The 12,119-nt window shown below is 48.3% G+C and overlaps 1 protein-coding gene across 10 annotated transcripts in view; it reads left to right on the top strand.

Moving 5' to 3' along the window:
* The window catches only part of NFASC (neurofascin), a 56,172-nt gene that overhangs the window by 24,686 nt on the left and 19,367 nt on the right, over positions 1–12,119 (top strand). For 3 of the 10 annotated variants that reach the window (XM_075055060.1, XM_075055065.1, XM_075055061.1), the window contains 2 exons: positions 3,916–4,038; positions 4,681–4,854. The exons of 1 other annotated variant lie outside the window; for it this stretch is intronic. In XM_075055060.1, coding sequence (XP_074911161.1) covers positions 3,916–4,038; positions 4,681–4,854 — 297 coding nt within the window. Of the gene's footprint in view, positions 1–394; positions 511–1,783; positions 1,989–3,915; positions 4,039–4,680; positions 4,855–6,901; positions 6,917–12,119 lie in introns of all 10 variants that reach the window. 6 more of the 10 variants (XM_075055055.1, XM_075055056.1, XM_075055058.1 and 3 more) reach the window with 3 other exon arrangements.

The following is a 12,119-nucleotide window of genomic DNA, read 5'->3' as shown; positions in this document are numbered from 1 at the left end:
AAGCGAGGGGGACAGAGGTAAGTGATGCTATTCTGTATATTTGCAGGGTGGTAGGGTCCGCTCACCCCAAACGAGGGCAGCCAGGAAGCTGGGAGTTGGCCTGTCGCTGCTGGTTTATTTTATCAAGTTAGGAAATCCTCAGAAATTGAATTTAAAGAGGGAGAAAAGTTGCTGATTATCCCCATGAAATCGGCAGACAGGCCGGCCACGGTGCCAGCAGATGGCAGAGCTGGCACAGGGCCACTGCTCGCCCAGTTTGCCACAGCCCAGCGATGCTGTGATGGGAAAACCATGGCAAGGGCAAGGGGAGCAGAGGGGTGTCCGTCCGTCTGTCTGTCCTCCAGGGTACCGCTGGGTACCTAACGTCCACTCTGCTTTATCCCTGAACGCTCAGATCCCAAGGCTGCGCCTACGGATGTTAGGATAAGAGTTTTAAACAGCACTGCCGTTGCTCTGACCTGGACCCGAGTGCACCTGGACACCATCCAGGGACAGCTCAAGGAGTACAGAGTGAGCAAAACCAAATCTTTTCGGCACTGACTATTAATACAGCTAACCTTCTTACAAGCCGAGGTGGCCCCAGAGATGGAGCTGCCTGCGATGGGGATGACAGAAAATTCTCCTCTGGCCATCACGACCCTTTTGCCATGGCTGGGTGCAGACCACCAGAAAAGGCAGCAGAACCAGAAGTGAAGGGCCTTGGTTTGCTCTTCGTGGTGCCTGGACGGGGCTGGGGACATCTCCCCTTGCTCCCCCAGGGCTCGGTGCTGGGCTGGCCCTTCCCAGTGCCTGCCCACAGGATCCGGGGTGCTCAGAGCAAGCGGGGCTGCCCTTGTGCACCCAGAGAGGGACTCGGGGTGGTCCTACCCGTACAGCAAGGTGTCTCCTGGCTCTAGAGCTGCCCAGAACGACGGGCTGGCTGGCTCTGGGTGGGAATGACCTCAGATAGGTACAAACAGGCTGGTTTTTGTGTCATCCCCAAAGTACCTACATCGTCTTTTAACGAACACCAACGCCTGCAAAGCCTAAACCCAGCGGTTCGTACTAACCGGCAACTAAAGACAGCATGGATTCTGTTGTGTTTGGGAGGTTTTTTTTCTTTTAATGTGGAATATTTACTGCTAAGGTAAAATACTAGTGTTTATGTCCAGAGGACAGACCCTGTTCAAAACAAGCAAAAGCCTGGACGGAGCCCCTTCTATCAGAGTTTAAGACATTACCAAAAGCATGCGTCCTGCAAACAGAGCGTTTCAAATCCAATAATCTGCTGGGCATAAAGCAAGCTTCCTGGGTACTGCTTGCATTTTTTTCTGCCTCTGCTCTGTCATTCTGGTCTATTTTTTGAATGAATCTTATTTCTGCATGAAATAAGATTTACAGTCAGGGCTTTGAATGGGAGACTTTCCAAGGTCAGACTTTCCTTTGTGCCTGGACATGTCCCACCTTTCCTTCTACACCGCTACGGTACTACTCTGGGTAGAAAGGCAGAGTGAGTCACTTGATGCCTAGCCCTTGGGAGCCAGAAACAGCTCTTTGTAGTCTGAACTTAGTGGTTTTGCTCTGTGGCCTTTGGTAAGCACTTAACCCCATGCTCAGCCTCTTCCTCGGGTAACACCACTGACCTGCCTCGCTGGGGGGACGTGGAGCTTCATTAGTTGCTCTAAAAGGCTTCTGCAGCTGAGAGCTGCTCTTTGGAAAGGCAACCTTTTGCTATGCTTTGTTAATGGAAAAACAACTGCACTTAAATGGGAAAAGCTTCACTTGCCATGCATGTTTCTTGAAGGCCTATTTCTGGAGAGACAGTAGTTTGCTGAAGAACCTGTGGGTCTCCAAAAAACGGCAGTATGTGAGTTTTCCTGGAGACCGAAACCGGGGCATAGTGTCCCGGCTGTTTCCTTACAGCAACTACAAGCTTGAGATGGTTGTAACCAACGGGAGAGGAGATGGGCCACGCAGTGAAGTTAAGGAGTTCCCCACACCAGAAGGAGGTACGTTCCTGGGGGTTTATGCCGGCACCCGTCCCACACAGGCACGTGCTGGGAGAGGTTTGGGTGGTTCAGCTCCGCAGAGCCACGATGCTGCTGGGGAGATGCTCTAGGGACAATTTTTAGGTGAGCCTGGGCAGCATCTTCTGGGCAGCATCGTTGTCCAGCGGCGCTGCTGTACGCCTTCGTCACAGCGGGGCAGGTGACATCTCCACAGCTACACCTAGAGCTAAATAATGGCACTGTCTCGTCAATCTAAAAATCCCCTTTAGGTACTTCGAACACATCAGCAAGTAGCTCTTAGGCTGAACAAGAGAAATGTTTGCAAAGCCTCCTCAGAGGCACAGCACCGTGCCCTTGATTTGCTGCCTGACCCGCAAATGTCACCGCCCCTCCCTGCGCTGCGGGTCGGTGAAATGGCAGCGAATATATTCATCTTGCTCAGTAAAAGGCAGTAAAATCCCTGTAAGACCTAAGTACTTTTGTTCTGAAAGGACATCACTGATACCCCTGTTAGGCTTTTAAGGCAAGAGCACCTCATTCTTCTGTTTAAAGAGCTTGTGTCAAGGATGAACTTGAGATTTTAATTTTCTTGCTGTCACAGGAGCTATTTATAGATATGCCAATAACTTTTTGTTGCAGCTGCACTTTCAGTGGCTAGCAATGAATCTTCCTATAGCACAGATGGTTTTGGCACAGTATATTACAAAAATGCAAGAAGAGAAAACAGTAGAGGCTGGAAGCAAATCCTGTCTCAGCTAACACAAAATACTATGGGGTCTTCCTCTTTCTCTTCATCCTACTCCTGCTGCACAAGAACAGCATCTCTCAGTCCCATCTCTTTCTTCCTTCACATTTTCTTGGACGCTGTCACCATTTTCTAAGGATTTTCAATTGATCAACCATAATTAAGCTTGCTTAAAAAGAAGGGACTCTGTTCCAGCAGGGTGGTTCTGCAATCAGGTGCATTTTGATTGAACTGCTTACCTGCGTGCTAGAGGCACAGAGCATTTGGGGTAGCTATATGCATACATGCATGGCATTGATTGAAACAATTATAATGGATTACACTCTTGTCATAGGGAAACTGTTGATTATTTTTCCTATACCACTAGACTATTTTATTGGCTATATATTGATGTTTAGGAGACTGAATGATACTCTGCAAAACTTCTGTTTTAAATAAAAAAATAAAAAATCTCTGATCTCTCAGATCGGAGAGCCAAGTTCTTTCCCCAGTCAAGACACTGCAATTATGAGTAAGCCAGGAGAATAGTTTAATTCAAGAATGTATAACGCTTTCCTTCCTTTACTAGCTTTGAATAAGCAGTCATAAAAGCAGCAAGTCCTCAGGGTAAGGACCGCTGTATGTGTGCACCAGCTCCCTGTTACAGATCTCCAGACATTAATAATACAAGGATGCTTTGCAATTAGAGAAGCTGTTATACTATTTTTCACTGTTCCAGCAGCTGAATAGATGAGATGTAAATGTTGGGCTGGGTGGGGGCTGTACACAAGACCAGTAAAGTGTGCGTACAACATACAGAAGTGACACTTGAACTGTGTCGCAGCTCCGCTTCACGGCTGTAGCATCTTTTGCGGGTGCCTCACCGAGCTATGCGCTGGAGGGCAGTGGTACCCAGCGAGCGCAGCGCGGCACGGGCACGGTGCTGCTGGGGCTGGGGTGGCATGCAGAGCTGCTCTGCTTTCTGCTCCCTGCACACACGCTGCTGAAAACCCTGGGCTGGCGCATGGTTTCTGGCACAGGTTTTTGTTCAATCGGTTTCTGACCTTTAGTGTGTGTGTGTGTTTATTTGAGTGTCTTGAGTGTATCGGTGAGCTTGCAATGTATACAGTATTGTAAGGTATGTTATCTCGTATGTTTTTTTTCTTCTTTTCCTCTCCTTCCTGGTCCCATCCTCCTCCCAAGTGCCCAGCTCCCCCAGGTATTTAAGAATCCGACAACCAAATCTGGAAAGCATCAATCTGGAATGGGATCACCCAGAACATCCCAATGGAATCCTCACAGGATACAGCCTTAGATATCAAGCCTGTACGTTCCACATCTTCTTAGTGATAATAATGAAGTCATTAAATATTTTCCTTGCTGCTAATGACCTCCTCACCTAGCACAGAAAGCTCTTCATAAGGAACTGGAGGCTTTTATCACAGGATGAGACACACTGGTGTTGGAGAGGAGTCCTGGAGCAGTGCTGGGCAGCTGCAGTTAACCAGGGAGGCTGGCAGCTGCTCAGCAGTTCTCCAGACTCGACCACTGAAGGGAAATAAGTTTGATCTCTGATTTAGAAAGACCTTTAAGCGCAGTCTGAGTAGTTTACGTGCTCACTCAAGCACCAGCTCCCAGCCATATAAGAGACGCTGCCCGGATTGCAGCACACTCTGCAGAGCCCTGCACGATGCCTGGGGCAGTACAGCCTTCTCTGAGACCCTGGCACTGGGGCTGTGCCTTTCCTCGACCACCTCTACGACCCCGAATGTCCCCACTAGCAGGTCCCCCAGCCGGGAGGTCACTGACTGCCCCAGACGAAGTGTATTTAACAGCAGCTCTAGCTCTGAGCACATGTGGCCCCATACCGACTGCAGGTCGGTCCTGGGGGCGAGGCGATGAGGTAGGTAGCACAGGGTATTTCTGAAACAAAGGCTGAAGCCACCACGACCTGCCTTTCCTCCCCAGTTAATGGATCCAAAACGGGCCGAACCCTGGTAGAGAACTTCTCTCCCAATCAGACAAGGTTCACCCTGCAGAGGACAGACCCCATCTCGCGCTATCGCTTCTTCCTGCGAGCACGGACCCAGGTGGGAGAAGGAGAAACCATAGTGGAGGAATCGCCTGCCTTGCTGAACGAAGGTATGTGCAGCAGCAACGCCTCCTGGCTTTGCTGAGGGGTTAGGGGGGTGATGGTACATGTATGAGCCAAAACCTGCAGGTCAGAGAATTGGGTGATCCACAGAGCAGCCAGTACAAGATAGTAACTGGTGCACAGCTACCTTCTACTACAAAAATAGATAGAATACTGGCCAGGACCGAATACTGCAGCAGAAACGCTACAGAGGTGACTGGGGGGACTGTCCTGTGCTCCAGGGAACCATCTTGCTACCCCCCAAGAAATTAAAGAGTTCCTCACATGCCCTGGAGCCAGGAGAGCCTCTTGCTCTCCTCTTGCAAAAGGTGAAGCTCTAATCTGCCCCTCTGCAGTCTCTGTAGGAGCTAAAGAAGGGGCAGATGTGGGTGATTTTTCCATGGCTCGAAGGGGGTGCAGCAGCTGCATCCCCCAGGCAGTGAACCCCAGCCAGGGGCTACGGTGCCACCTCCCTGTCACCCCATAATCAGCAGCTGATCTGACCCTCCAAAGCAAAGCTCCAACTCCCAGATTCATAATAAGATAAAATGCCTATTGTGAGACATTCATCAAACTAAGTGAAAGTTCAGGAGCCCTCAGGGAACTCGGGGAGACAAAAGCTGGCTCCTTCCTTTCTTTAGCATTTGCTAAAAGACCCATGATTTGGTTAGTGCTCTGATTTAATGGGTTTTTTGTCTCCTTTCCTCCATCTCCCCCTCCCCAACTAATGGCTCTGAGTAGGAGAAGTAATTCCTACTGATGACCCAGTGGAAATGAAATGCTTCCTGACACCTCTTAGGTGGGCTCCAGCGTCGCTAATTGATGCGACAGGATGGGAGATTAGGCTGCATATGCTATGGGGAAAAAAATCGGCTAAGTTACACCCTGGCAAACACAAGAGGGGGCATGTCATTGCTTTAAAAAGGAGCTTTGCTGAACAACCTGTTAGAGCACAGGGATCGGATTGAAGTTGTTGGTGCTGACAGTCCATAGTTCTAGTTGTTTCATATACATTTGCTTTACTGGGTTTGCTTCTATACATTGATAAGAACAAATGTTAGCAGAACGCAGCTAAATAATAGCCATAACCAACCGCTGTTGTATATTGCTTAACTGATTTGCATCGGGAAATAGCAGGTCCAGCGTACGCCAGCGTGACAAGGTAAAGTTCCCTCTCCGCAGGGTCGGCGATGCGGGCAGGCGGTGGCACCCAGTGCTCCCCGGCTGCCCCTACCGAAGGGACAAGCTTTGTCCCTTAGCAAAAGGACCAAGCATTGGCCATTAAGCAGCAAGAAAAATTGAAGTAGTTTACAGACTGACATTAGAGAAGTATGGCAAAGTTTGACCTTCAAAACACGAGACCCTGAGGTACAACACGACATAGGCAAGCTCTGTTAATGACAGGCGTATCAGTACAATTAGCAGCTCTAAATGCCCACTTTGATACGAAGGTACCGGCTGTAAAGCTACGCGAAAGATGAGTTTGGAATTAAAAAAAAAAAAAAAAAGAAGCCGATTAAGAAAATTAAACCCATTAACGCATTCAGAGGTTGTTTTCTGCTTGCCAGACTCATTCACCTGAGAAGTTTAAATAAAATACATCTCTCTGATGTTCTGCGCCAAGGGCTCCAACCCACACAAGGCAGGACGAGCACTGATGTTAGAATTACGCTAGAAAAGCAAAGGCGAAATTCAGAGTGTCAAAACCGGTCCTTGCTGGGATTAGCTATAAGCACCTGCTTAAGCACTTTGCTTAATCGACACCACTGGCATCTCTGCTGCGGAGCTGGTGCGTGTTTAACCGGTAACCTCCATCTCCAAGGGGCCGTCTCTGCTCTCTGCCCTGTGCAAGTGGCTCTGATGCACAGGAGGGTGACGGGTTGTAGCTAATGCATTTATTTCCTCTCTTTCAAGTCTCTGGTGACTGTGTGTAAGTGGTCCCAAGTCTCGTGTTGGTGTGTTCTGGTTGTTTTATATATTCCTCTGTTTTCTCTTCCTTTCTCTTCTATGCTCTCCTCGTATTCCCCTCTCTATCCTTGGCGCTGCCCTCTGAAGCCACGCCAACCCCAGGTACCGTACCAGCTGGAGGAGGTAACAGGCATGGGGCAAGGCTCACTCCACTCTCGCTTGCGTGTGCTGGCAATTAAGCATGCACTCCATTAACCCTTTCAATGGGAAGGTGAAGTGTCAGAAGTCTAAATTGGGCATATGAAATGACAGCAAGTAAAAACGAAGCCCCGCAGGCAGAAGGGACAAGGGCAGGCTCTGCAGGGGGGTCCGCAAAGATCAAAATATCTCTGAGCAGGGCTTAACAGCCTCCCAGACGCCTAATGATAGCTAAACCCACCAAACACTGCAGCTGCCGCAGATTGTACAAGCAAAACCAAAAGTCAAGTTGCCCTATTAAAGAGGTTTTTAATTCTAGGTCTGCACAAGCCCTCTTCCTTTATAAGGCTCAACGTCCCTGCCCTGCAAAATACAGAATATTTACCAGCCAGCCCTGAGTCAGTGGTGCCCATCCTGCACCTGCGCTCTGCCCAGCGGTATTTAAGCCGCACTTTTACACCCGAGAGCCTGCACTATTGCTGCTGGAGCAGCTGCCTCCCTTGGTCAGGCAGGTCTGGGTTGCAGAGTACAGGCACCCACCTCCCCGTGGTTCTTTTAGGGCTGCCAGGGCTTTCGTACAGGAGAATCCTTTTGTTTCCAGGTGCCCATTGAAAGGGTTAAGGACAATGTTTGTGCCACGGCTGTGCATGTCTGCATGCGAGGCTATTGCTGGCTTTGCCCTCGATCGCAAATTTCTACGGCAGTTGAAGCAGAGAGAAACCTTTTCTTGTAACGGGCTGGGGGCAGCATCTCTACCTGCTTTCAAGGAAACCCAAATACGCAGTCACCCAGTGTCAACCCTGCAAAGTCCAAAGCATAAGCATAACTTCTGGTTGCCCAAAGAAGGACGCCCACCTCTTACAAAAGCTGCAGACATGACTTTTTCCCCTCCTGCCCCTCTGAGCCAATATTTCAGCGGCGGGGACAGCCCTGTGACCGAGCTCAGAAGGGGGCTAACGGCAGCGCTAGGGAGTGCAGCCAGCCAAAACGCACCCTGAATGCTGCAGAAAAGCTTTTTGTCTGGAGCAACAGCACTTGTTTGCCCTGCACCAAGGGCTCTGTAAGAGGTCGTGCTTTGCCTTGGCTGGATGTGGCCCCAGGGCTGCTGGGGCTCCCCAAGGAGGAACAGCTTCTTAGGGAAGACTCTTCGCAAGTGATACAAGTGCAGGACCCGCTCTCTGCACCTGTAGGTTTTGCTTTCCTACCTCATAGATGTTTCTCCTCCTTTTATTTTGTTGCAGTGATGTCTCTCTACCCAATATTATTTTGCATTTTTTTTTCCTTTGTGAATAGATGCCAATCTTTTTCTTACTCTATTTTTCTCTTCCTAAAAAAAAAAAAAAAAAGAAAAAGGGGGGTAACAGATTGGTCTGCTTTGGGTGGTGGTAAACAGAAAACGGACGTAGACGTAACCGTTTGGCTTCAAGGATCTCTATCCTCTGAGTCCAGGATGGCTGTTCTGCTGCTATAGCTCATACTTCAGCCAGGGTTTAGCTTATCCACAAGAATACAGATTTTCTTTGTGGATCAGGATCACTTTCTAAAGTACTTTTCTACTTGCAGTGGATATTGCTGAACTCTGAAAACACAACATGATCTCTTTATCCTTCCAGCTTCATATAATTTCAGGCATAATTTCTTACACCACTGGAAGCTAGATGTATTATTTGCCATTTAAAGTATAATTCTACAAGAACAGAGCCCACTGGTCCCCCACGCCTCTATTTTTTTATCTTCTGCTAGGAGAAATAGTAAAGAGAAAAGATATGCCAGAGCTGAAAGAAGTCTAAGAGTCAGTAAGTGGAGTGAGTAGGTTGTTAAGTGCTAACTCAGCCACATTCACAGCTTCCTCACCATGCTAGGCTTTGGCAAGAGAAATCAAGGCAGTATAAACCGTAGCAAGATCCAGGATGCATCTTTGTCTTGCTTTTGAGCTGGATGTCATTTCTTGTTAGGACATGGGGCGAGTGTGGGAGCTGTTACACAAATTCGAGCAGTGTTTGTCCTGAGAGGCTGTTTCTCTTCCTAACAAGTATGGGGTTCGAGTGAAATACTGCTTGACCTTTCTTGGAAGATTCATCTCCGCTCAGTGACCTAGATTTTGTAGATTTTTATGGTTTCACAGCGAAAGTTGTCTTAAATTGCAGTAAAATGCTCTTTGCCATAGGCTGCTGGCACTAAAAAATATAAAAAGGTCTTTTTTTTCCAGAGGTAACCTTACATATACAGGGTCAGAGCTGTTTTGTATGTGTATGAGAAACTGGACCAGCTTGATGAAATCAAAGTGAAGTGCAGGGACTTTCCCTTAGGAAAGGCTTTACCTTTCCTAAGCCAGACCTGAACAAAGGGAGAGGTGAAATGGGAAAAGAGAGGATATCTAAAAAGGGCTCTCATTTATGCTATGAATGAGAAAAAAAAACCCAAACAAACAAGCAAACAAAAAAACTGGATCCTGTACTACCCATGTGTATGGAAAAACTTCATCAGGGACCATAAAGAGTATTGGTCTTAGACTTTAAGGAAAAAAACATTGACTTTTCTCTGTTCCCTTCTTGTTTCTCCATAATTAGGAATTGGAGGAGAAAGATCCTATTGTTCGTTTTAGAAATGGACAGCAGTAGAAACAGAGAGAACTGCTGACCCCTCTCTTTTAGAGGCTGCTCAATCGCTCCTTTCTATTCTTGAATTTCTTATAGCCATCATCAGATTTGGAACACTTTATGGTACAGACTTTACAATTTCCTTCTATTGTTAAAAACTGGGAGAGGGCGAGAAGAAAAAAAAACAAACCTCTGAAAATGTATTTGGCTAATCATCAAAATTCATGAAAAATTAATCAAATTTCTCCAAGCCTAATTATTTTGTAGACACACCCAAGGGAAAGCTTTTACTACAGCCTAACAACACATTAAAAGCACCTTTAAATAATTAAAGAGCAGTATGGATGTGTATTGTTTCCTGTATTTTGCAAAAAACCATGCAACTACTCCCTGAACTGCTGCACTACTCAAAGCAGGACTTGAGCCCTTCTCTTAGGAGATTCCCTCTTTAAATATCCCCCTTTTGCCTTTATGATTCTTCCTCTCAGGTTTTTTCTAATCTGAACCTCACACAGTTTTTGTGTAAGGTTTGGGCTCCTTTGTACTGATCCATTCATGGTCATAGAAGCCAAGCTGCAGCAAAGAGCACAGCCGTCCTGCTGCAAGCATCTCTCTCATTACTTCGCCTATTAATTGCTACAGCCAGACCGCTGCATCCCCTGTCCATTATAACAGCGTATCTCCTCCCCACCGTGCCTCTTGGTCTCCATTACCTGAAAGGGTAATGCATCTTGCAGACAGAAAAAGCAATCTTTGCCTTGCAAAGATGGGGCCTATTAATGAGCTGAATGGGTATTTCCAGGAAGATGGGCTAGGCTACGGCGGGAGCAAGAGAATGGGAATTGCTGTTGTTGGCTTTTGCTCTGGGTTTCCTGGTTGTATTGGGGCAGTTTCAAGCCTGCTTGAGGTGCTGGTTTTCAGGGTGCTGCTCTGCCCTGCAATTGGGAAAGTGGCAGCCCCTTCTCTGTACCACCTCCTGCTTTCAGAGAGGGGGGAATTTTTTCCCTATCGCACAAATGCTACCTGCTCCAACCTGTACCTAAACTTGAGGCAACTGTTGTCAAAGCCCTTGAGCGAACCTCACGTTGGGAACGCAGAAAAATAAATTCAGCTACTCTGCAAAGCTCAGAAACCTTATACCTGATGAAGTATTCCAACCACATTTTTAGAAGGATGTGTGTGATTTCTAAATTTTCAAACTGAGCAGTTCTGGAAATGCCAGCCTCGCCCTCCATCTGCCCTGTTCCCCCCTTTTCTTGCCAGGAGCAGTGATCTGTCACTCCTTAATTAGCCCCGACGTGGTGGGGAACGAGCGGGGGACCCCAGGTACCCCGGGGAAGGGCCGCGGCCCCGCGCAGGCTGCTCCCCGCTGCTCCCCCATGGCAGGGTGCCCTTTTCTTCAGGGGACGCTGAGGCGTTCTGATCTCTGTCAAAGCCCCCCTTTATCTCCCCCCCAGTCTGAAATCAGCTCTCATTAGGGGATGGATTTCAAAGCCTAGAAAATGGCCCTTATCTTCTCTCCCCCAAATCTCCCACAGCTGAGCTTTTCTCCTGCATACATTTCATATTTAAACACAAATGAGGCTGTAGCTTTGAATCCCGGGCAGCTTAGGGCTAAATCCCCCCAAGGCTGCGGGAGCCCTGGCCAGCCGCAGCGCTGCCTTCCCACCGCCCAGTCCCATCCTGCAGCACGGTGCTGCCCATCGACGCTCTCCTCATCCTTCCCTCTCCGAACTATTGCTTTCCAAACTCACCCAATCCCTCCTAGTCCTGCCAGGATCATTTTTACCCCCAACACCCCCTCCTCAATCTCACACAGGGACCCGCTCGGGAGCGAGCCCGCGTTATCCTGATGCAACGCGATAGCCCCGCTCTCAGGGAACATTTCCACTGGAGTGGGCGAATCCTGCCTGGCATCGCTGTCGGCCAGAGCTGAGCACCACAGCTCGGACCGATGCTGAATCGCTTCGGTCAATGCAGCATCCGGGAGGGTCTTGGCACTGCAGCTTCACCTGCGTGCGCGTGTATCTGCAAGTAATACATAAAGATGATATCCTACACGAGGGATAGTGAAGCTTTGACTTATCCCAGATAATCTCTTCCCATCTAGAGACTAGAGGAGCATTAAAGCTGAATCTCTTCTTCTGCTAGAGCCCTTACAGCAGTGGTAGGTGATGCAGACAGTCCTCGAAGGTGCTGTGCGGGAGAGGCATGATGAAGAGACATGTGACAGGCCTGGGAGCTGGGGGGGTTGTACTAGGTTTTCTACCAGGTCCTGCCTTTCAGCAAGTTACTTTGTGCCTTTTGGGGTGCTATTTTCCTCAGAGGGGATTCACAGGGGAAATGCTGAGACTGCATTAGCTAATGCTAGTGTTTACGGTGCTACTTGATCACGTACGTTGCAAACCTATTGAGGAGCTGCAGCTTTAATTGGGTTAATGGTGACATTAACCTAGTGACACTAATCTCTTAACCTTCCAAAAGAATGCTATGAATCAGCAAAGATGGATGTTAATACTTCCCAACCCAAGAAGAGCTTTTGTCACTTACAGCCCCAGGACACAGCA

The sequence above is a fragment of the Buteo buteo genome, chromosome 23, assembly GCF_964188355.1.
Source record: "Buteo buteo chromosome 23, bButBut1.hap1.1, whole genome shotgun sequence".
Taxonomy (NCBI): Eukaryota; Metazoa; Chordata; class Aves; order Accipitriformes; family Accipitridae; genus Buteo; species Buteo buteo.
Note: the sequence above shows the minus strand (reverse complement) of the source record. Positions and strands in the feature narration are given on the sequence as shown.